Raw genomic sequence first — 26,415 nt, forward strand, 5'->3', positions numbered from 1 at the left:
TTTGCTTCCATTGCAACTAAAAACAAAACGGCGGATCTGACTTATTGTTTAGATATTTATTTGAACTGCGTTTCCCTTACCGGTATTTTGGGAAAAATAGTTTTTGCAACAGGAACGATAGAAGTTATCATGCATTACATTCGGCTTAACTCCTGAAACTGGAAAAAATAACCTGTTTAAAAATAAGTTAATCAGCAGTATGTAACTGAAATCTTAAGAACTAAAGTGACTGCCTTCACTGAGAGCCATTTTCTTTAATTTTAAACTGTCATATATGTCTTTTTAGCTCACCTGTCACAAAGTGACAAGGTGAGCTTTTGTGATCGCGCGGTGTCCGTCGTCCGTCGTCCGTCCGTCAGTCCGTGCGTGCGTGCGTCCGTAAACTTTTGCTTGTGACCACTCTAGAGGTCACATTTTTCATGGGATCTTTATGAAAATTGGTCAGAATGTTTATCTTGATGATATCTAGGTCAAGTTCGAAACTGGGTCACGTGCCATCAAAAACTAGGTCAGTAGGTCTAAAAATAGAAAAACCTTGTGACCTCTCTAGAGGCCATATATTTCAAAAGATCTTCATGAAAATTGGTCAGAATGTTCACCTTGATGATATCTAGGTCAAGTTCGAAACTGGGTCACGTGCCGTCAAAAACTAGGTCAGTAGGTCTAAAAATAGAAAAACCTTGTGACCTCTCTAGAGGCCATATATTTCACAAGATCTTCATGAAAATTGGTCAGAACGTTCAACTTGATGATATCTAGGTCAAGTTCGAAACTGGGTCACATGCCTTCAAAAACTAGGTCAGTAGGTCAAATAATAGAAAAAACCTTGTGACCCCTCCAGAGGCCATATTTTTCATGGACTTGAAAGTTCGAATGTTCATCTTGATGATAATTAGGTAAGTCGAAACTGGTCACTCGTTCAAAAACAGTTCAGTAGTCAAACTGAAAAAACTGTGACCTTCAGAGGCCATTTTTTTCATGAGACTTCATGAGGAAAATAGTCAAATGTTTCACCTGATGATACCAGGGTCAAGTCGAAGTGGTCATGTGCCTTCAAAACTAGTCAGAATGGTCAAATAATAGAAAAACATGTCCTCCAGAGGCCATTGCAGGATCGTAGGCTTGGTCTGAATTCATGCTTGTGATCTGTCAATTCGAAGCCACCACGGTCATGTCTTGAATTATTTCCTCATGGCAACTGGTCATTATAATCTTTCTTTTTCAAAAAACTGGCTCCAGGCCTACGATGATTCATAAAAATGGTCAGTGACCGATCGTCAATTAACTCATGTACAAGTCAACTTAAAAATGGATTAGGCCATTTTTCCTGTATAAATTCGATTCCTAAAACAATCACTATTTTTGACATATGTAATTTTTAATCTAACTCACAATCCATTTACAGATTACTAAAATAAAACAGTCTGTATAAAGTAAGTTTTAAATTCAATTCGCGTCCATGTAAATAGCCATCAGGTTTATATACAGGGGACAGCGGTGGAGGGTGGTGACCTCCGCTCAATGAAGCCAGACTTAGTCTAGTATTTTTAATGCGACTTTTTTTCGGTACATGGGTTTCGAAGCATTCTGGCAGTTTCAATTGAAAAAATCCAACAGCATTACTTTAATGAAGAGGTGTACTATGTTATTCTTTTGCTTTAAATATTTCCCAGTCAAATTTCATTGGTTGCATTTTGGTAATTTTATTAACAATAGATGAATTCGTAGAAAACATAGGTAAGAGCAACTACACTTTTACGATAACCAGACCAAGAGTAAATAAATAAATTTACATTTACTTTTTTTTTCCATCTTTTGATCACTCATTGAAGATCTGGTCAGGGAAATAAATAGTTAGAAAAAATATGTTTAAATATTTAAAAAAAAAGGAAAAACATAGGAAAATAGGAAGTAAAGCCAGTCATTATTTACACTTCGCCGAAAAAGTAGGGAAGATCGCAACTCTTCCCTTCTCCCGTCCGACGGTCTTAATATCACACAGAAAGTGTCGAGTATACACGTTTCATGTTGTATAAAACATTTTAGAGCACTGTCTTGCGGGTGCAGATGCTCATCTGATTTTTTCGTCTCTGTATAATAGATTTTCTAAGTCCAAAAGGGGCCATAATTCTTGCAAAAAGAATGTAGTTACGGTACTTGTTGTGCAGAGTCAGCTTTTAATGGCGAATAACTGTTCCAATTTTAAAGCAATAGCTTTGACCATTAAGGAGAAAAGTTGTTCTAAACGCAAAACTTAACCAAGAAATCTGATATTTTCTAAGTCCAAAAGGGGCCATAATTTTTGCAAAAAGCAGGATGGAGTTATGTTTCTTTGTGTACAGAGTCAGCTATTGATGGTGAACAAGTGTTGCAAGTTTTAAAGCGATAGCTTTCAAAAATTGATAGTTTAGGAGAAAAGCTGACCTAAACATAAAACTTAACCAGACAACGCCGACGCCGATCAAGTGATGACAAAAAATCAGACGAGCTAAAAACCTATCAATCACAAGTACCTTGTAAGGGCCTCATTCCGAACTCTGTTGAGAACGTCCCTAGTGTTACTTTGACAACTTCCCTACTTTTTGTTTTCATAAGTTTCCGACACTTTCTTGTCATATTTACAAGAAGAAGATGTGGCGATTTTGAGGCTATGATATAAAATAACATATTATTGTTTCATTCTTGTTATATATTTGATTATTTGTGATATATAGTCCATAAAACTACAATAACTTTAGTGGTCTCGCTATCTAACGTAAAATCACGTATTTTATCGACAATATTACCCGTATTGTTATTTTTGTAACGGCTGTTTTGATTGGTCAATAGTTTATGGTCGATTTTAGTTCATTCGGTAAAAGTACACTATCTATCAAAACTCCAAAGCCCCGAATTTTGAAATCCCATCAGCCTATGCCCATTTAGTTGATCCAAGTGATAAAAGTTGTTTTAAATCTTGCGCTATCAAACGATTGACAAATTTCCATACACACATTCATCCAATACCGTACACGGTTTCAAAGCGGGCACGCACAGCCGCGTTGGATCGCTAACAGTTAAAGAAGAGAGAAAATGATGAAAATGATGTAATTTCTCAGTCTCTGCCCAAGTTTAAGTATAACACTAGTTTAAAAGTAATGTGATATAATGACAATTCATCTGCTATCCTCACAGAATAATTGGTCAAATGAATGAAGTTTGAAATCGCCGCTTTGAAGTAATACACAAAATATCACGTGACTTCATTATGGAAAATGGCGGCCTCCAAATTTACAAACATGGATTCTTATTCGCGTAAATTTGAGGCATTGAGCACGTGTGTTTGTTTACATTTGCATAACTGACTTTTAGAGGTGCCAGTCATCAAAATTCGAGGTATAGATGCCTGGTAGGGGCAGCCGAGGCCGTGGGAGGCCCCCAAGGTCTGCTACACCAAGATCTGCTAATTTTTTGAGAAAGCCAAAGGCTTTTGGAGGTGGATTTGTTGGTGACAACAGTTCGAGATCGAGTACACCTGTCAGCATCTCCCCAGCCTCGACACCAACCAGAAATAAATATGACAAAGGTAGAAGAGATGCTGCCAATAGAGGAAGGAGTTTTATTCAAAATCTTTTTGATGATGATGATGAAATGTCAAGAGATAGTGCAGGAGCAGGTTCACTCGGACCTGATAGTGAGAACCTTGACAATATGTCAAATCTTGATGGAGATTCAGATGTTTCATATAACGATGATGACGACTCATCGTCAGACTATAGTGTCGAAAGTAACAGTACATCTGGGAAGCGGAGGGTAGTGTTTTTCCGTCGCCCAAAAAGTCCAGATTTACTTGATGATATAGAAATACCACCATTAAATTTACCTCCAAGTTCAACAGACTTATTAATGCCAACAGAATATTTGATGCAATGTTTAGGAATATATGAAATTTTACGCCATTTTAGAACTATTGTTAGGTTATCTCCTTTCACATTTGAAGATTTCTGTGCCTCATTATTGGGAGAAGAACAGTGCAGTCTTTATTCTGAAATACATGTTATGATGGTAAAGGCTATACTGAGGGAAGAAGACAGTAACAGTACAACATTTGGTCCATCAGACTCAAAAGACAGTATCAACATAACCAACTTTTTTAATGATGCAATGACATGGCCAGAAGTTGCAAGAGCCTATCTAGAGAGTGATAAAAACAATTCTAATGATTATCAGGATGCAATAGCTGTACTTGAGTTGCCAGAGTTTCCATTTGTTAGTGTTTCAGACAAACTGAAAGTGCTTCAGACTTTAACTGACATTTTCTTGACAACAAATAAAGTTCGAGAAGAGATTCTAAATGAAGGCAACATTACGTATGATGATCATTGTCGAGCATGCCACAAGTATGAATAAATTTTGAAATTTTTTCAAATTTATTTTGTTAATATTAAAATGATGGAACTTCTTTTTGTATCAGATTACAAATTATGCCTTCTCTATATATGGGAAGAAAAGTAAAATTTTCAAATAGACTTTTCAGTTGACTTTATTTTAGAATTTCGCTATTCCTCATATTAACACATTAAGCTCCATTTTGTCATACTTTGCTTCTATGTGTTCAGAAATGTTTCATTTATCTTGTACATACTGAATATTCTGGTTATTTCAACATATTCAGGCTTTCACAGCTCTATTAAAATGTCTAATCAAAATGTCTTTTGTTGTAGACTTGGAGATCTGCTCTGTTGTGAGACGTGTTCTGCTGTTTACCATTTAACATGTGTAGATCCCCCACTAGAAGAAGTCCCAGATGATGACTGGCTATGTAGTATCTGCAGAGCTCACCAGGTACAAAGAGTTACTCTGATGCATCTTTAGCTTGGCTAGACAAAGTATATGGAGGGCTATCATACTCACTCCAGTACTGGTGTCCGCATCCATTTTGATGCACTTTCATTCTCTGTTTTCACTTGATAGATTGCTTCAGACTGAAATGTTTGTTCTTTTTCATCAGCAACATCATATGAAACAAGGGCTATAACTTGCATCAATATTCCTTGAATTATGCCCACTTTTTACTTTCAGGTTGAATTTTGATACACATGCAGTCAATCTCATGTTATTACTAAATGAATTTGGTCTAAAATTGTAGTTATACATCACTGGCATCACACGACATAAGGCCCATATGTAGCTCTCATGATATATGCCCTCTTTTAATTTTGAATCACCTCTGACAGCTGTAGTTAAAATGTTATAACTGAAAAGTTAATTTGATATACCACTTCATATTTGTCAAAAATATTTTTATTCAGTCTCCAGGAAGTCTCAATTTACTAACAAATATTGGGTATTCTAAGTTGTTCTCAGCTTTAAGGTTAACAATTGATTGGTACTGTGCAGAAAGTCTCTCATTGCTGTATGTACTGGGAAGATTAATTTGAGAAGTATTTCATAGCCATATTATTTAACATTTCATCTGTAGCATTTGGTAAATGATTAGAATTTCCTAGTATTAATTAAGCTACACATCTATATTAGATACTAAAATTTAGACAACAAGTTTGTTCAAAGCATCAGTTACTTGTTTTAAAAAACTGTTCTGTCTTACAGGTTAAGGGTGTTACAGAGTGTGTATCTGAGGCAGAAAAAGGAGGATTACTTTGCAGACAAGATCCTCTTGGTTATGATAGACACGGCAGGAAGTACTGGTTTCTTGTTAGACGAATAATAATGTAAGTATGGTATAATTAAATGCAGTCCACTGACTCCAGTCCAGCAATAACACTGTAGGGCATCTAAAACTTGATACATTTTTATTTGAAGAAAGGTTGCAATTTATTGAATACATGTGCATTTGCCAGTATATCACAAACAATAAATATTAGGTCATAACTTACACCAGGATTAATTGGAGAAGGACAGTGTACAGTTGTATAGTTCTAAGTTTACTAATGATATAATATGATATGTTAGCAGTTGTGAATTGTAAGCTGACAATTTAATTTATCACAGACAGTAAAAGGTACACTGACAGTTTTATGAAACTTTGAAAACAGATAATTGAGTAAATTATTTATATGAATATGAGACCGGTAATGGTAGAAACTCTCAGTGACCAAACCCTTAACAAGATGACTTTGTGTTATACTATATCAGGATATTTCATTACATGAAGACTGATCTTGTCTGCTTAGCTCAATAGGTGGAGTGCAGATCTATGGATCACAGGGTTGCAAGTTCAAGTTCAAGCCCTGGGTCAGGTGTATGTTCTTTGTGACAACTTGATAAAACACGTGTCTGAAATCATTTGTCCACCTCTGATTCATGTGGAGAAGTTGGCAGTTACTTGCAGAGAACAGGTGAGTTCTGGAACAGAATCCAGTATCAAAGGTTAGATTAACTGCCCTCATTTAGATAACTGAAGTACTGTTGAAATGCGGCGCTAAACCCAAAACAAACAAAAACGTATGGGTACTGTATATTTTTCAGTGAAGGAGAGAATGAGGTGTGGTATTACAGTACAAAGGGTCAGATTGAAGAGCTCCTGGAAGTGTTAGACCGAACGGTATGGGAGAGGGAACTCTGCTTTATACTTAGTGATCTCAGAGATGACATAAGTAGACAAATGAAAATTACAGAAAATCTCACAAGGGAAAAAACAACAAACAAAAAATCAGCCATAGAAATGGAAATTGGTAAGAACAGTTGCTGGAGTTAGTACACTATAACATAAAACAGTTTGTAATCCAGTTCAAATTATTATGTATGTTATGAAAGCATCTGATTTTGTCAGCTTAACATCTGTGTGGATTTAATTTGTTGATTAGTGTCTGTTAAGGGGCATTATTGGAAATTGGGTTATTATTGGACTTGCTAATAAAGCACTTAATTGTGGCAGTTATGATGTTTGGATTGTATAGACTAGTGCAACAGTCTTTCCCTTTAAAAGTATTTTTCCACCTATTTTATTAAGTACAATAAAATTAGCAACAAAAAACTTACTAAAAAGTCACACAAAAAAGAACATACACACTTCTGGTTGCAAATAATAAAGCCCCAAGGAAATATTTTATACAAATATTTAGGTTTAAGTGAATGCACCTAATGAAGACTATAGTCCAGTTTTGAGGTCAGCGATGTTTTTGTACTTTTGAAAATGGAACGGTCCGTTATTTAGGTAATGTTATTCAGTACGATAGTGGTTCTTATCTAAATAAGGCAAAGAAAATCATGTCGATTTCCCTAATTGGCAGACAAGTCTATAAATTGAACTCTCAAACGTCAAAATCAAACTATAAGTACTTGGTTGATGTGTTGCCTAACGGATTATTGGACAGGTTTAATAAGTGTTGTCTTTAATTTGCAACTTTAATTTGTCATGCGGAAATGCGAGAAAATCTGAAAACATTTTGCCTCAGAAATATTACAGCTAAACATGTGTGAATGAAGCGAGTGGCATTTGACCTGGAGTGTTTGTATCGGCCAATAATACCCCTTGTTGTCCCAAATTTGGTTTGGCTTATGTTAAGTCTTATTGAATATTAAAGACCTAGATACTAATTTTAAATGGAAAGTTTACATGAGACTTTAAACTGAAAATGGATTTCAAGAACTTTCTAGATTTCTAGATTTAGTCTTTGGAATAATGATTTTTGTCTGATAATACCTTTATCAAAATGAGACATATTTAATTATGGAATACTGTTTTTAATAAAGTTTAGGTTCAGTAATCATTTCCCGTTCAAAATAGTTGTTTTTTGTCTATAATACAGATATGTTTAAACCCCAAAAATGTTAATGTTTTAGTGAAAGTAACTTGTAAACGTTTTTTGATATTTTTATAAAATTGAATTGTTTGTAATCTGAATTGATAGAAAAAGTTACTATTTCAAACAGTGTACCAAAAAGTCTGGGTTGAAAATGTTGTAATTTTTTATCACAGCCAATGTAGAAAAGATTCAGAGTGATAGAGCTAAAAGAAAACAGGAAGAGTTAGAACAGAAGCTAAAGGAAGAAGAGGAACGAAAGGCCAGGGAATTAGAAGAGAGAAAAAAGAGGGAGGAGCAAAAACTGAATGGTGATATTGAAGAACAGATGGATACTTCGACAGAATCTGTATGTTTGTTGCTTTGGTGTATACTTCTTTACTTGTAAAGCTTGTTTCATTTATAAATAAGTTATCAAGAAGTTATTTGTAATGTACCAGAGATAATGACCAAATAAAATGAGCTGTTTTAAGGTAGTTTTGCATGTTTGGATCTGATTTTTTTTCTAGTGTTAGGATTTTTTAAAGCCCTGAATTTTACAGTCTTCAAAATGTACCAAGAAAATTTAGCAAATAAAAAAGATAGGGTTGTGTGCTTGAGTTTTAGCTCACCTGAGCACGAAGTACCTGAATGAGATATTGTGATCAATTGTCTGTCTGTCCGTCCATCCATACTTCAGACAACATCACTGGAACCAATAGGTGGAAGTTGATAAAACTTGGTCTGTATGTTCCTTGGGTGGTTCTTTACGAAATTATTTAAAATAAATTGTTTCACGCAGAACTCTTTTTGTCATGGCAACAGAAAACAAAAACATTAAAATCCTTCTCCTCAGAAACTGCATGCTTGGTTTTGAAATATTTTGGCAGACATATTTCTTGGATGACCCTCTACCAAAATTTTTATGCGCCCGAAGTTGGGCATATTAAAATCGTACTGTCCATCTGTCTGTGTGTGTGTGCGTCCATGTAAATTCTTGTCCACGCTGTAACTTAAACATTCCTAGGGGGATTTGAAAATAATTTGACACAAATGTTAATCATATTGAGGTGTGTCGCGCTTATGTCCCGGGTCTCTCAGGTCAAGGTCAAGGTCACAAACCCTAACACAAATGTTCATCTAATCCCAAGGTTTGCTTCGGGGGCATTTGTCACTAATAGTGACAGCTCTTGTTTCAAATTGTGTTTTTTTGAAAACATGGGCACTAGGTGGTATAGTCACTTTTTATATTGAAAACATTGAAAATTTTCTTCTCAGAAACTGCATGCCCGATTTCAAAATACTTTAACAGAAATGTTCCTTTTTTGACCCTGTAGCAAGATTGTTCAAATTTTATTGATTGGTAAAAAAACCTGGCCTCCAGGGGTCATGGCTTTTTTTATATAGACTTTTGTAAGAAAAGCTTAAAGGATCTTCTTGTCAGAAACTGCTGGCCTAATTTTGAAAAAAAGTTGTGCAAACATGCCATTGGTGACCCACTAGGAAGTTGTTCAAGTTATTTTGATTTGTTGAAAAAGATGGCTACCAGAGGGAGTGATCACCTTTCCCTATATGTATATAATGAGAACATAAAAATCTTGTCTAAAACCTCAAGCCCAGGAGCTTAGATATTTGGCATGTTGCATTGTGTAGTGGCCATATACCAAGTTTGTTCAAATCATACTTCTTGGGTCAAAATTGACACTGCCTGGAGGTCATTTTTTATGCCCCCACCCATTTATGTTTGGGCATATAGCGTTGCTGCTGTCTGTCCGTCCGAAATCTTGTGTGTCCAACTCCTCCCTTCCTATTAGCCTGATTTGCTTCAGACTTTCACAGATGAATAAGCTTGATGTGCAGATGACATAAAGGAAGGAATTTTTTCTTTGGATATTTTTACTGCAATTATGACCCTTTGGTTTGCTATACAGAGGATGGCACAGTATGACTTTTTGTGGGGGCATCCGTGTCCTATGGACTTTTTATGCTAAAACCAACAATTTAACCATAAGCAGCATGTGCCAGTTGAGTCAGTTGAGCGATATAGGGCCATCAAGGCCCTCTCATTTGCTATACAGATTTGAAATATTTGGAGTTGCAAGTTTTCTTATAGGAGTCTATGGGGAAATGATGATTTTGAAATTTACAGTATATTTTTAAAGGTATTCAATACATAGCAATCTTTAGAATCTATACAAACTAAATATGTTTTGCAAACATATATTGACAGATATAATTTCAAAATATCAAATATAAGTAATTTTCACCAGGTCATATTTCAGATACATGACTTGTGTTTGCAGGTAACTGCCTCATCTCAAAATGTGACGACAGTGACAGATAGTTATGGTATCACCACAGAAATCATCTCTACAAGTGATATCGGTAAAGTTGCATTGACAGAGACTGTCGAAACAACCACAATTGCAACAACTATAACCACAAAAACAGTCAGTGTGTCACCACCTAGAGATGTTGTAGTGAAAACCATAGAACCTATGATTGTTGGTAATGACAATAAACCAGAGGAACAACAAACGTCCCGTGAGCCGTCCCCAAATGGGGACGAGAACAGTACAGAAGTAAAAACTTCTTCAAATCAAAACGTTGATAGCTCACAACAAAATGGCAATATAAACACATCACAGGCAGCAAAACCAACAGAAAATAAAGTGATTGTAATTGGCTCAGATGGCAAACAGACCCCAGGTATTATGAACATTCAGTCTGTGTGTCCGAGCACAGCTAAATCGGGTACAACATTTGTACTGCTCAATAAGGAAGGAGCTCAGATGAAAATAAGTTTAACTCCACGGAAGACGGAGAGTGCAGAGAAAATAGAAGACAGCAAGGAAGAACAAGAGAATGGACAACAAAGTAAGAGTACACATTCATTCTATATACATGTATTATCATTGAGCTTCCACAAAATAAGAAACAATTATGTACATCATATCATAACTTATATCTGGAACTCTCAAAGGGTGATCACTTCAGGAAACTTTTGCTGATTGGACACTTGTATGAACAAATATAATTACAATCACTGCTGTTATGTTATTTGTTTAAGGGTTGCACTTCATCTTGCAAAAATAAGTAAATAGTAATTTTTTCATTGCGTAACACTGAGCACATTTGGTTGTTTTAGTTTAAGATCGAAATTATTTCTTTCACTGAGTGAAAATCAGATGTAATATTTTCACAAGTTGTACAGGCATGAGAGAAAATATAAAATCTGGTGTCCATGAATGAAAGATATTTCAGTATTATACATACGACAGTAAGTACAAGTGCTGCACTGTATTGCCTGAACAGAAATAACTAGAGCATGAATATGGCTCTGATACTGATTTTAAGATCCCATGACATTTAGTGGCAACTGACTTTGAATATGTATGAAGAATTTCATATGCTTTGTCAAAGAATTACAATAGATCATTGATCATTCAAGCTTGCAAAGTAAGAAGCAAAATGATGGAATTATCCAGGATTTTGAGCAATGTTTTCAAATATACTTTATAAAAAAGTTCAGTCTTTACTTCAGTGCAAGACGTGAATTTTAATACAAATATAAGTACATACAAAATAAGATTTTAAAGTATTTATTATAGATTTAACTACATTTGTTGAGGCCTGTAGAGACACCGCAAAAGATTTTGGATTTGTTCTGTTTTCTGACTGAAAGGTTATTTCCCTTTTTAATATGGAAAACAGCTTTTTTTCCAGATAAAATCTTATTTGTCTAGTCAAACAACTGAAATTATGTAAATGATGAGACACAAAGTTAAAAAAGTTGTAAAATAATTCTTAATTTCATCAATGAACCTGCGTTCCATCTAGAGAGTTAAGGAGATGGTAAATGACCTCCTTTTACATTGAAATAAGGACGGATGTCACCAAGACGATAGTTGGTATACTTTATTTAGTCATTATTTGTTTGCTACAAACCCATATTTAGTTTCAGGTTGCATCCTTAAAGTATCTTTGTCATATCTAGGCATACATCCGGCTTTTATTGTACCCTTTGGAATTTTATATGTTTTTTACTTACAGACCTAATTGCATTCAGTATATAAAGAAATAGGGCAGGATGTATATGAATTGTTTCAGTGAGCCCGTATTCTGGAGCCATCTGTACTTCACTGCATGAAAATTGATAGTATATTTTAATTCTATTTGTAGTTGTTGGAAGAACAATGATAACAAGATCCAAAACTGGTTCCCTTACCCCCAAACTGTTCTCTGATTCTGTGATGGGAACCACGATTAAAACTACAACATCAAATGTGAAATCCCTAAATACATCATCAACTGATGAAGTTCTTATTATCAACAAGGATGGAGAGATCACAAGAATTGCTCGTAGCAAACTTGCTTCCACATCGTCCATCTTCTCTCAGCAGCAGTACTTTAAACTAGGTATGATCATTTATTTACTTGTGTATACTGAATATGAAATTTAGGATACCCCCAGAGTAAAAATTAATATATCAGAAGGAGTTCATAATTGATAATTAAGTGCATATAAACTGCATTACTGCTTACATATGAGCTGTTGTGATTTTGCTGTATTTGTCAACTTTTGGACTCGAATGGTATCTTTGGTAAAACTGCTACTCTAATTTGTCATCATATTTTCTGTTAAAATGTGTAATTTAAAACTGATAAGTTTGTACAAGTGATGACAGTTCCTTTGGCCAAGAAGCTTATCAGTTTTACCTTGAAAATATTTTCCTAAATATGAAATACACATATACACTATTAGTGGTCCTCTTCTGGGAATGTTCAAGCTGTGACCATGTTGGTAGGTAAATTTGTCAAGTGTTCTTTATAGACCTGCATCAGTAACACTTTAAAAAGAGTTTTATTAAAAAATGGAATGTTTATGACAGAGTTATTTTAAATGTAGTAAATTGACTTTAAGTTCCCTTTTGAATTTGTTAAAGATTGGTCCTTGGGTAAAATTTTACGCAGTTGCCAAACCATAAAGTTTTATGAGAACTTTGTCAATAAATTAAGGTTTAGCATTTCTTGTTGGTTCCCTTTTCAGATAAATGACTTGGGGCAATTTGGCTGTAGTATGGATTCAGATTTATAGTAAGAAATACAGTCTGTGATAGCATTCACTGAGATTTAAACATCCAAAGTGTGATATAGTTATGCAGAATGTGATAAAACATGATGCATACATTAGAACTTAAACTGTTCCAAGTATGATTTGAGAAGGAATATGATAAAAGGAACAATTATTGATATATTTACAGGAATGGATGGTAGTTACAAGCAGTATGTAAACCAGTATACAACACAGACTCTAGCCTTAAATAAACATCAACATAATGAAGAGAGGGACAAACGACGTTACCTCTCCCACAAGTTCAGTCTCACGAATCTCAGTGAGTTTAAATGGAATGGTACAACAAATGGTAACAAAATCATGACAGTTTCTACATTGAGATTGAGCCTTGCACAGCTAGAGAGCAGTTTGGCCTCACCATTTCTACACCCAAATTGGCAGCTACACCGCCAGTCCTGGCTGAAAGCGTTACACCACTGTACAAAACCTGACGACTTTGCTCTAGCCCTGACAATATTGGTACATGTTATCAAACCAGTACTACTGCTCCCAGTATGGCATGAAGCTCTAGGTATAGTATAGCATTTAACATTTAGATATGACATCTCAATTATAACAAAATTGCATTTGTTTTAAGTTCTAGGATGCTCAGTATTCTTTTCTTTACCCTTTATTATCTCAGTTGGGGTTGGGGACAGTGTTTTCATTTAGAGGGCTATCTGTCTCTTATCCATATATTCATCGTACTTTTTTGTTCTTGCAGGTAGAAGAATTTGCTAAATTATTTATAACTGTAGTTTACTAATATCCAGCAAATGAAAATTACATTAATAGGTCACATCCGCTTGAAACGTATCACATCACTGGATCGGGAAGAAATGAAGAAAAAAGAAAGAGAACAGAAGAAACTAACAGAGGAGGAGCTGGCTCGCCCTGTTGTTTGGATTAAATACACACTCGGACTCAAGCATCAGGTAGCATTACATCACTGGTACAGAACATGTTAAATAAACAAAAGTTTAGACCCTGAAATTAAGAAATATTCTTTAGGTTCAAATAAGTAATTGCGAGTTATTAGTGAAATTTGACTTTGTCACTGTAGATTTAGATAATCCAAGATTTTCATTCAGTACAATGTGAATTATAAGTACTGTTGTGGAAATGTTTATCTAATGTTGTAGGTTTGGAAGCAGAGGGGAGAGGAATACCGTGTAACAGGTGGTCATGGTTGGGGCTGGATTTCGTGTACACGCAGGTCCAATCCCACGCCACAGGACACAGTTGGGCTTAGGGCTGCTGCCAAAAAACTTCAGAACAGAAAATACAAGCTTTTAGGAGGTACAGTAAACCTCACTTATAAGGAACTCGGATATAAGGAACACTCGGTTATAAGGAACAGTTTTCAATTCCCCGATCTAATTCCTTCTTTATTCAACGTAAAAATCCTCGGTTATAGGGAACTCGGTTATAAGGAACACTCGGTTATAAGGAACACATTTTTCAGTCCCAAAGTACAAAATACAATTGAAAACACCTCAATTATAGCGAACAGACATAAAGAATAAAAATGATTGAAAATCGGAAATAAACAGGAGAATCGCTGATGACGTCAGAGTAACGTCGGCACTTTTACGCGCTTTCGTGCACATGAAGTCTCTGCTATGATATTCACGATAAAAAGAAAATAGATCTATATAATTTCAACATTAACCAAATTTACCAAATTTACCTACTAGATGGTAGTAGACTTATATTTACTCAAGATTATGTTCGAGAGCTACATGTATTAGGTATTTCATGTTAACAACAGTGATCGAAAATCAGTCTCGGTCACGGTCACGATAATACTATCCTAAATAAATGTGTTAATTGCGCGTGATTAACAATGGCAAACAGTCCAATATATTTACCACATTTTCAATTAAATTATTGTAAAACATGTAGCAGGTGCTAAAATGAACAATAGCAAAGCTATTCATATGATTAACACTTTAACCGTATGTATGGTACCATTGCCTAGTCGTAATACACTGTATGTCATAAACACCTTACTTTTAAAGGGTAGTCTAATTTAACAATTTGAAGACTTATTTTATATTAGTATTTATGCATTCACATAGCATGCAGTCGAGCAAGGTAAGGGGAGTAACTGAAACATGTCATAATGTAACCCTCTCTAAAAAAGAAGATAGAATAAACCGTCAAAAATAAACACAAATTACGGTCATTCTCACCGACGTTCATTTTTGCTTAGTTTAGGTTTAACGTCGTGTTTCAACCTATTTCAGTATTACATGCAGGCAGTGTTACCTTACCATCTCTACAGGAAAGTGCCTGTACTAGACTCGCAACTTTCTCATATAAAGATTCATTTTCGGCACATAAAGTGAATACATAGGTCTTTTCAAACGTCAGTCAAATAATGTTCGCTATGCAAATTGTGTTCGTTATACAAACCTCGGTTACAAGGAACTAGTTCGCTATACGGATATAAGGAACCTCGGTTATAAGGAACAATTTTTAGAGGTCCCGAGCTGTTCCTTATAAGCGAGGTTAACTGTAGTGAATTATATAGCTGATTTGTTTGCTTCAGAAATCTTTATTGCTCAATGTAACTGAGAAAGAGGCTCTTTTACAGAGTAATCCTAGTTAATAGATTGAGCAAGTTGTGTAACATTGTTATTCCCCCTTTTATGAGATGGTATATATCGATTTACCTATGTTTGCCAGTTCATCTGTCTTTAGACCATCAGGTTGAATGAATAACCTAAAAACACTGAAGGTCTATGATAAAACCTTACATGTTCATTGCCTGTGGTCAGTAGATGACCACTACTGTTTAAGGGGTCAGTTGGTCAGAGGCAAAGGTCAGAGTGATCTGGAGGTCCAGTATATTTAATATCCATTCAATGAGAATACTTGGGTATACAGTTGTAAAACTTTATAGGGTGGTTACATGTGGACACTGACCTTGAAAAGTCGGGCAGATTTGATACTTTTCTAGGTCAGTGAATCATCAGGGAATTTTGAAAATTCACCCAGTGGAAACAGAAAAGTCAGGGAAAAGTAATTTTAGGTTTAAGCTGAAGTTCAAGTAAGGGTATTGTATTGTTCTTTTGAAATAATCTCTTTGACAGCAGTAACTTTGCAGATTTACTTTTAATTGTACTATATAACTTTCAAACAATAAAGAAAAAATATATTTAAAGATAGTTGCAAGTTGCAGTATATCTTCATTGACTAATATCTTACAAGAGCTTCTGTGGCCGAGTGGTTAAGCTTGCTGACTTTAAATCACTTGCTTCTCACCGATATGGGTTTAAGACTCGCGCACTGAATTCTTCATGAAGCCATCCATTTGGCTTATGGAAAGCTGGTGGTTCTTCCCAGGTGCCCGCTCGTGATGAAATAATGCACAGAGGGGCAACTGGGGTCGTCCTCCACCATCAAAAGCTGGAAAGTTGCCATATGACCTGTAATTGTGTCAGTGTGATGTTAAACCATACCAGAAACAATAATAAAAAATATAATTACCTTACATGCAAAATATTATAATTAATGTGAACAATAAATGGGTGCATTGATCAACTGTTAGGAAATATGATGTCAACAAAATAAAGTGATTGTTGTCTGTGGAAAACATGATTTGGTCAGTGAAAATCATAATGTAGTCAATGAAAAGTCAGAAAATTTTACGTCTTGTTTTTGGCAACATTGTTAGGAGATGGCCCTTGTAGTCAGTGTCAGCATATTTGCCAATTGAAGTGTCATATCCAATTACTTCTGACAGGCCATCATTGGGCAGGGGTTCCATTTGACCCGGGACCCCGGGTCCGGACCCGGGAGATTTTCAAAAGACGCTCAAAGGACCCAGCAGAATACTTGCCTGTGCGTCCTTCAGGACCCGGGGGCATTTCCTTTGATAATCCTTTCTCTTATCATTAATTTCCTGCAATAAAACTATTTCCACGATAGTCACGTGTATTCAAAATAAACACTCGCGGTCATGCCCTCCTGCCTTTCTGCCTTTGATCTCTGCTAAATCCCGCCCTTCCTCCTGTAGACATGCCTGGCCGATTTTTTTATCAGCAAGTTACGTCACGGCGAGTGCACATAGGTAACAAGAATCAATGAAGTGTTGAAATTAATTGATAAAGCGAATCCTGTGTACTGTCAAAAAAGGCGCCAATTATTAAATTATCGTAAGCAGCTGATTACCGAGCATGTGAAAAGTGCCCTGCAAGGTTTTTTCATGCCAACTTTAAATTAGACCATTGTTTAGTGATCATATCGTAATTTCAACAAGAAACTTCACAAATTTTGATGAATTTTGAAAGCTAAAATAAGTTTAGAATGTCCGTTCACGGGTCTAATAACACCCGATGTCATATGCATATTTCCAAAATTCCTTTAGCCCGCTCGCTTAGCTCAGTAGGTAGAGCGTTGGTCTACGGATCGCGGGGTCGTGAGTTCGATCCTCGGGCGGGGCGTATGTTCTCCGTGACTATTTGATAAACGACTTTGTGTCTGAAATCATTAGTCCTCCACCTCTGATGATTTACGTGGGGAAGTTGGCAGTTACTTGCGGAGAACAGGTTTGTACTGGTACAGAATCCAGGAACACTGGTTAGGTTAACTGCCCGCCGTTACATGACTGAAATACTGTTGAAAAACGGTGTTAAACCCAAAACAAACAAAAAAACAAACAAAAAAATTTCTTTAAAAAACTGACTTTCAATGCAGTTTTTAATGATAAGTAGCATAATTATTTGAGGAACTATCGCTGATTTAGCTTAGTTTGCCAAGTAAACTGAGCAAAACCTACTTTCCGATGACCTTCTGAAAGTGAACCAGTATCCGGATAGTACATTTTGGATACATTTTTAGCTCGACTATTCGTAGAATAGTAGAGTTATTGGACTCGCCCATGCGTCGGCGTCCGCGTCCTCGTCGGCGTCCACGTCCCGATTTGGTTAAGTTTTTGTATGTAAGCTGGTATCTCAGCAACCACTTGTGGGAATGGATTGAAACTTCACACACTTATTCACTGTGATAAACTGACTTACATTGCACAGGTTCCATAACTCTGTTTTGCTTTTTTACAAAATTATGCCCCTTTTTTGACTTAAAAATTTTTGGTTAAGGTTTTGTATGTAAGCTGGTATCTCAGTAACCACTTGTGGGAATGGATTGAAACTTCACACACTTATTTACTGTGATAAACTGACTTACATTGCACAGGTTCCATAACTCTATTTTGCTTTTTTACAAAATTATGCCCCTTTTTCGACTTAGAATTTTTTGGTTAAGGTTTTGTATGTAAGCTGGTATCTCAGTACTCACTAATGGGAATGGATTGAAACTTCACACACTTGTTCTCTGTCATGATCTGACATGCACAAAGCAGGTCCCATAACTTTATTTTGCTTTTTTACAAAATTATGCCCCTTTTTCAGCATAGAAATTTTTGGTTAAGTTTTTGTATGTAAGCTGGTATCTCAGTATCCACTAATGGGAAAGGATTGAAACTTCACACACTAGTTCACTGTCATGATATGACATGCAGTGCATTTTACAAAATTATGCCCCTTTTTGAACTTAGGAGTTTTTGGGTTAAATTCTTATATGTAAGCTGGTATCTCAGTACCCACTAATGGGAATGAATTGAAACTTCATACACTTGTCCACTGTCATGAGCTGATAAGCACTATGCAGGTTCCATAACCCTATTTTACTTTTTTACTAAATTATGCCCCTTTTCGACTTTCTTATTCATTCAAGCGACAAGGCTGTTAAATAGTCGAGCGTTGCTGTCCTCCGACAGCTCTTGTTATAGAGTGTTATAGCACTGTTCTGTTATTAAAAATGAAATGAAATATTGAAGAAAAACCTAATCAAAATAACATGAATTTTGATGAATATTAGTTTACAATATGAGACTATATGACCTGAAACTGACATTTTTATTATGCTGTAACATGATCTTGGGTTTATTGTTTTCTTAGGTAAAGATCTACGTATTACTGAATAAAAAAATACAGTCAATTATATGGACGTGTTTGGACAGGACTCCTGTATTTTGGAAAAGAACCCTTCAAAATTTGGGCCCAAGGGTCCTGGGACTCTTGGGTTTTCAGGTCTAGTGGAACCCCTGATTGGGTGCATTTTTACAAAGCTCTTGTTTTGATTTTGTCTCTCCCTTTCGGGAATAAATGACAGCTCTTCTGTTCAAACAATTTTATGTACAACTAGGAAATTATTTTAAAAAAGTCTTTAGAAGTTTAAGTCTTCTTGGGATGAAGTTTAATTGTATGATTGTTCATCTGTAATGGTAATACAGTGTAACTTCTGAAAACCGGAAACCTTTGAAAACCGCATGAAACTCAAGGTCCCATTTTATTCTGTTATTTCTATATATTTTTAACATTTGAAAATCGGAACTTCCGAATTCTGAAAACCGGACGATTTTTGAAGCACTGTTTATATTTTAACACTAAAATTGACTTCTGAAAACCGAGCAGCAAAATATTTGCTGGATTAAAAGTGTCACCTGATTATCAACATGTTCTTTTGTTTATTTATTAGCGGTGCGCTATGTAATCACAATGATCATTTCATGCAAAAGTAAGGAAGTAATTAGCGATTATTTTCATTTGTATTCAATTGATGAAAACGTGATGAATTAAATATCTATGTTTTAAAAACTTTCTTAATGTTTGAACGAAAGAAAGATAGATGTTTTAAATGATTTACTTACATCGATTGAACTATGCATTATCAACATTAATTAAAATTTAACGTTGACGAACTCGGGACTCCAAAGATGGTAAAATGTAAGTGGAAAATGTTTGCGTAAATGCTTTTATTAAAGTTCTGTTGTTTCTATTTTTACCCCCCGACAACAAAGTTGTAAGGGGGGGTATACTGGTTTCAGGTTGTCTGTCTGTCTGTCTGTCTGGCCGTCTGTCCGTAGACGCAATCTTGTGCGCACCATCTCTCCTTATCCCCTTGACAGAATTTAATGAAACTTCACACAAGTGATCAGTACCAACAGTAGTTGTGCATGGGGCATGTTAGGTTCTTTTAGAAAAAAATTTTGCAGAGTTATGGGACTTTGTTTTTTTGTTACTATACTATATACATAGACACAATCTTGTGCGCACCATCTCTCCTCATCCGCTTGACACAATTTAATGAAACTTCACACAAGTGATCAGTACCAACAGTAGTTGTGCATGGGGCATGTTAGGTTCTTTTAGAAAAAAAAATTGCAGAGTTATGGGACTTTGTTTTTTTGTTACTATACTATATACAAAGACACAATCTTGTGCGCACCATCTCTCCTTATCCCCTTGACACAATTTAATGAAACTTCACACAACTGATCAGTAACAACAGTAGTTGTGCATGGGGCATGTTAGGTTCTTTCAGAGAAAAAATTTGCAGAGTTAAGGGACTTTGTTTTTTTGTTACTATACTATATACATAGACACAATCTTGTGCGCACCATCTCTCCTTATCCCCTTGACACAATTTAATGAAACTTCACACAACTGATCAGTAACAACAGTAGTTGTGCATGGGGCATGTTAGGTTCTTTCAGCGACAAAAATTGCAGAGTTATGGGACTTTGTTTCTTGTTAACATACTATGTACATACAGCCTGCATATGCAATCTTGTGCGTGCCTAATCTACCAAACCCTTGCACACAATTTAATGAAACTTCACACAAGTGATCAGTACCAACCCTAGTTGTGCATGGTGCATGTTACATTCTTTTAGATAAATATTCTGCATAGTTATGGGACTTTGTTTTTTGTTACTATACTGTATACATACAGTCCACATAATTATGCAGTCTTGTGTGTGTCAAATTCAGTGTACTGTGTCAGTGCATGCGGGGGGTACATTCATCATCTTTAGTGATAGCTCTAGTTTTTTCTGTTTGTAGAAATCTTAACCAAAAGGTAGGTGGAGCATTTGAATTGTTTTCTAATGCTTGACCAGTTTTCCTTAAAAAAGATGTGTAACTACACATAGATAGTTGAATCCCTCTAGTTTCCAGGTCTTATTGACCTGCCGGATGTTCCTGCATTTAAATCATTTTATTGTTTGCAGATGACAATTCAGAAGGAGAGAATCAACAACCAGCAGAAGAAAAACCTAAAGAAGAAATTGAAAATATTGTGAAAGAAGAGAAAGATTCTTTGAAGGAAGAAAAAATGGAAACAGACACGGTAGATGATAAAACCGAAAAGGACAATACAGTTACAAAAACTGAAGAAGCTGATGAGAATGTCAACAGTGAAACTGAAGTGAAGCAGGAACCTGACTCAGAGACCCAAGTTAAAAGTGAAGTGAAAGATGAGCCTATGGATGTGGATGACAAGGCAGATGTGGTAAAAGTTGAGGATGATCCAGTGAAATCTGAAGTGACTGAAAGTAAGGAGGAAGAAGAGGAGAAACAAAACAATGAAATAGACATTGAAAATGTTTCTCCTAAAAAAGATGCAAAACCATTAAGAATAGCTCAGGGAAATTTTTCAAAAGCTAACTTAAAAGCATATTCATTGCTGACTAAGAAGTGTGATGTTGATCTCATAGATGTAAGTAAGGCAATTAGAGAACACTCATATTATCCAAAAGTGACAAAGCCTTATTCAAGACTAGATAACTTACTTGAACGTAGGTTAAAACTAGGTGAAATAGAAAAGAAGCAGCGGGAAAGTATTCAGCAGCAGCTTCAGTGGAAATTGAAGCTTGAGGCAGCTAAACAAGAAAAACAGGAAGTGTCTGCATCTCCTGAAAAGAAAATCATTGCCTTGTCTCGTCCAGAAGTGGTAAACAAACCAGAACCAGCAAAACCACGTATAATTCATTATGGCTGCTATTCTCCACTTTGTCAGATGGGAGATGTTCTTGGTGGTCAGTGTTACTCGGTGAGGTGTCGCTATGAAACAGAACAGGAGGAAGAGGAAGATGATTTAGATGTTGATGATGCTGGGGAAGTGCAGATGGAAGTCGATGAAGATGATGATGAGAAAATTGATGATGATAAAGATTCTGAAACAAAGAAAGAAGATCTTAATAAAAGTGCTACAGAAGATGAGGAAGTTGATGTTATCGGTGATAAAGATGAAACAAACAAAACTGCTGCTGAAAACATTAACAGTAACAATGCCAATAAACCTTCAAATGCATCTAAAGTGGTTCATGTGCCTTTTACAAAAGAGGAAGGGGTGAAATCCTCCTCAACTAGTGGTGTTTCAGTGAAAACTGGATTATTATCTCCTAGTGCTAAGAAAACTACCACAATATCAATACCAGGAAATTTAGCTCAGTTGATAGCTCAGAAAACAGGAAAAAATCTGACATACTCTGAAGCCCAGGCTTTTATTCGCCAGGCTCTAGAAAAAATGACAGTTGAGGATATAAAAGCCAAAATTCCACCTGTCAGGAAAATAACAGATAAAGTACATTTGCCTAAGATAACAAAAGGTGGCTTTAAGAAAAAATCTGCAAAAAAGACTAATTTACCACCAGCCCATAAATTTATCACTCCATCTGGTAAAAAAAGTCTTTTTGTGCTAGAGAGATGGGAGGGCAGAAAGTTGGCAAGAAAAGCAGGAAAAATTGAAGTGACTGGATTTAAGTATGAGTGTAAAATGAGTAATGTAAATTGGCCCTATCCGTGTCCAAGACCGTTATTCAAAACTGCATTCAACTTCCGTCTACAAACTATAAAATCTTTAGCAGCAGCAGCTTTACAACTGCGGATATTCTGGGCATGTATCAGATGGGATGATATGGCAACAAAGCCCCCAGCTGGTGGGACCAACACTATATCCACAGAGACCGAGATTACCACTACAGAATTACTGAAGAGGAAAGATATTGGTCCATTTGGTCTCCGATCAGAATTTCTGGTTCGCAAGATCATTGTTCCTCTTGGAGTTCCCCAGCAGCCTAAAGGTAAGTTTGTGTGGTTGGAATCTAGAATTATCTCCAAGATTGAACATAAAATGTGCAGTGAGCAGTATTTAAAAAAAAATAGAATGTCATATATAACCATTATACCTTTTCAGACAGGGCTATTTAGTGGGGGGGGGGGGGGGGGGGGGTCTAAATCTCATTTAGTTACAGCTCTAGTTTGTTGCCAGGATTTTTGATAGATCTGCTCTTGGTCCTGAAAATACAAAGTTCTTGATACTACTCTACTTGTGCTTTTTGATTTCCTATTTTGAAAATAAAGTCCAGCAAGTGAAGCTTATTAGCTCGACTATTCATAGAATAGTGAGCTATTGCACTCGCCCATGCGTCGGCGTCGGCGTCCGCGTCCGCGTCCCGATTTTTGTTAAGGTTTTGTATGTAAGCTGGTATCTCAGTAACCACTTGTGGGAATGGATTGAAACTTCACACACTTATTCACTGTGACAAACTGACTTACATTGCACAGGTTCCATAACTCTGTTTTGCTTTTTTACAAAATTATGCCCCTTTTTCGACTTAGAAATTTTTGGTTAAGGTTTTGTATGTAAGCTGGTAACTCAGTAACCACTTGTGGGAATGGATTGAAACTTCACACTTATTCACTGTGATGAACTGATCTACCTTGCACAGGTTCCATAACTCTATTTTGCTTTTTTACAAAATTATGCCCCTTTTTCGACTTAGAAATTTTTGGTTAAGGTTTTGTATGTAAGCTGGTATCTCGTACTTACTAATGGAATGGATGAAACTTCACATACTTGTTCACTATCATGATCTGACATGCACTAAGCAAGTCCCATAACTCTACTCTCTTTTTTTTTCAAAATTATGCCCTTTTTCGACTTAGCAGTTTTTGGTTAAATTTTTGTATGTAATCTGATATCTCAGTATCCACTAATTGGAATGGATTGAAACTTCACACACTTGTTCACTGTCATGATCTAACATGCACTGTGAAGGTCCCATAACTCTACTTGGCATTTTTACAAAATTATGCCCCTTGGGACTTAGCAGTTTTTTGTTAAGTTTTTGTATGTAAGCTGGTATCTCAGTATCCACAAATTGGAAAGGATTGAAACTTCACACACTTGTTCACTGTCATGATATGACATGCAGTACAGAGGTTCAATACCTCTACTTTGCATTTTACAAAATTATGCCCCTTTTTCAACTTTTGTATTCATTCAATTGACAAGGCTGTTGAATAGTCGAGCGTTGCTGTCCTCCGACAGCTCTTGTTTTTTAAAGCTTGTTCAACCTTGTGGAAAAAAATTGAAAATGATCATTACCACAGAATATGACAAAAGTGTGTAGATAAATAAGCTAAACCTGTATTAAATATAAATGTAAGTCCATGTTGATTTTGTTAATCATTTAAATAGCATTTGAAATGCTTTACTCATTTCAAACACATTGTTTTTTGTAGTAAGCAAAACGCATATGCCAGTAAATTTATACCAGATGCCTGTCATAAAATACAAGTGATGGACTTAATATTTACTTAAAAAGTGTTAATGCATTACTTTAAGAACCATTTACAAGTTTGTTAATATTTCACTACCAGTTTTGCTTTTATAGAAAAGTACACTCCACAAAGGAGTGGTTTGAGAGAGCGTAAAAGAGCAGACTCACCAAGACAGACAGAACCTAGTGTCACAGAAACCTGGGTACCAGAGGAGGTCCTTGAACTTTGGGAAATCAAAATGTTTGGAGAAAAGTAAGTTGTTATGCCCCCAACAAAGAAGAGGGTGAGCCGTGCCATGAGAAAACCAACATAGTGGCTTTGCAACCAGCATGGATCCAGACCAGCCTGCGCATCCGCGCAGTCTGGTCAGGATCCATGCTGTTCGCTGACGGTTTCTCTAATTGCAATAGGCCTTGAAAGCGAACAGCATGGATCCTGACCAGACTGCGCGGATGCGCAGGCTGGTCTGGATCCATGCTGGTCGCATACCCACTATGTTGGTTTTCTCATGGCGCGGCTCAGGGTGTGTATTGATTTGCTCATGTTGATGTGTCCATCAGTAGACATCTACCTGTAGAACACGTGGGCTGACAGCTGTTACTTTGTAAGATGATTGCCTGTTGTCATTATATGACACATATTGTTTTTTGGGATCAGTTAATTGTAGGTTGAGGTTGGATTTAAAATTGTGTTAGTTCAGTAGCCGGAAAATGTTTGGGCCTACAACTCCCAAAATTCATTCCATGGTTGCCTGTAGTCAGTAGATGATCCCTGTAGTTCTGCTGGTGAGAAGGTCAAGGTCATAGTAACTTTAGGGTTGAAAATGGAGAATAGTCAAACTTTATAGGATGAGGTCTCAAGTTAGTTGAAAATACTTTAGTTTCAGGTCAGTCATACTTGAGATTGCAATTTATATGCCAAGTCACTCTGAATGGCCATTAATTGTACAAAAACTATTAGTTTATAATGTCTTTCAAAAATATTTGAGACTTGGCAGTATGTAAATTCAATATTACCTTGCAGCAAAAGCAGTGTACAGATGAAAATAACTACTTGTCTGTATTTGAACAGATTTTATAAAATGCACATTTTTAGCTCCCCTGGACCAAAGGTTCAGGTTTAGCTTTTAGGATAGACAGATGGTCTGGAATAGACACCTTAACTCAAACTCTTCAGAAACGAGTGGCCAGAATTACACCTAAATTGATGTGTAGCATTCTTAGAGAAATGGTTTATGTAGGGTAACATCTCCAAAATTGCTAGATAGGTATATTATTTTATTTTAGATAGGACATCAGGACTGTGAGGTAGCATGGGTCTGAAACTAGAATTGTCAGTGTAATAGAAAATATGAGATTAAATTGACAAATTGTCCATTTGCAGAACTTGGGTATTTGAAGCATTGGGTTGCGAACCTCTTCCAAGTTTGTTCAATTCAAGTCATGCTCTTTGGGTCAAATTTGGCCCCACCTTAGGGCTCACTTGTTTTACTTAGACTAATGCAGGAAAAACTTCAAAAAAAATCTTTTTGTCTAAAACTTTCAGCCATAGGGCTTTGATAATAGACTGGCTTGTAGCATTGTGTAGTTGGCCTCTACCAAGTTTGTTCAAATCATGCCTCTGGGGTCAAATTGGCCCCAATTCAATAAAAACACACTGTTTTATTGATATATAGGGTTGAGAAACAGAGGGCAGCACTGAAGGAAAAGTTAAGTAGTCAGCAGGCTCAGCAGAATGCCAGCCAGATTAAACAACAAATGGAGGAGCAGTTAAAACAACAGAGAGCTGCCATGCAACAGAAACGGTTGCTTGAAGCCCAGGGTAAAACAACAGTAACCACACTGACGACAGCAAGTGGCAGTCTCCTTACTTCAGGTACACCTCAACCCTCTTGGCATGTAAATTACTAGAGTATACCAAAAATTGGATAGTTTTACATTTTGCTTGTCTACTAAAGCCAAGGAGTTTTTTCACCCCTAGATAAAAGTATGTAGGGGCTAAATTTTCATATGGCATCAGTTGTTAACTTCAAGGTGACATGCAGAGTGCACCTAACCAAGGTCAATGCCACAGTTGGAGGTCAGATTTCAAATTGCAACCTTTTTTGCTCCATATCTTTTAAACTGCTGGAAGGATTTTCATAAGGCTCGCACATACA

The 26,415-nt window shown here is 36.2% G+C and overlaps 1 protein-coding gene across 1 annotated transcript in view; it reads left to right on the forward strand.

The window, feature by feature from the left end:
- The first annotated feature begins 2,961 nt into the window (after nucleotides 1-2,961).
- Nucleotides 2,962-26,415, forward strand: part of LOC123562276 (nucleosome-remodeling factor subunit BPTF-like) — a 51,240-nt gene continuing 27,786 nt past the window's right edge. Inside the window, exons 1-13 of the mRNA XM_053536940.1 lie at nucleotides 2,962-4,379; nucleotides 4,704-4,824; nucleotides 5,590-5,711; nucleotides 6,469-6,674; nucleotides 7,922-8,094; nucleotides 10,028-10,601; nucleotides 11,907-12,143; nucleotides 12,989-13,372; nucleotides 13,636-13,775; nucleotides 13,983-14,139; nucleotides 20,921-22,774; nucleotides 24,371-24,509; nucleotides 25,933-26,132. Of these exons, the coding sequence (XP_053392915.1) occupies nucleotides 3,382-4,379; nucleotides 4,704-4,824; nucleotides 5,590-5,711; nucleotides 6,469-6,674; nucleotides 7,922-8,094; nucleotides 10,028-10,601; nucleotides 11,907-12,143; nucleotides 12,989-13,372; nucleotides 13,636-13,775; nucleotides 13,983-14,139; nucleotides 20,921-22,774; nucleotides 24,371-24,509; nucleotides 25,933-26,132 (5,305 nt within the window). The 5' untranslated portion in view covers nucleotides 2,962-3,381. The remainder of the gene's footprint in view (nucleotides 4,380-4,703; nucleotides 4,825-5,589; nucleotides 5,712-6,468; nucleotides 6,675-7,921; nucleotides 8,095-10,027; nucleotides 10,602-11,906; nucleotides 12,144-12,988; nucleotides 13,373-13,635; nucleotides 13,776-13,982; nucleotides 14,140-20,920; nucleotides 22,775-24,370; nucleotides 24,510-25,932; nucleotides 26,133-26,415) is intronic.

Source organism: Mercenaria mercenaria, chromosome 2 (genome assembly GCF_021730395.1).
Source record: "Mercenaria mercenaria strain notata chromosome 2, MADL_Memer_1, whole genome shotgun sequence".
In the NCBI taxonomy this organism is placed as follows: Eukaryota; Metazoa; Mollusca; class Bivalvia; order Venerida; family Veneridae; genus Mercenaria; species Mercenaria mercenaria.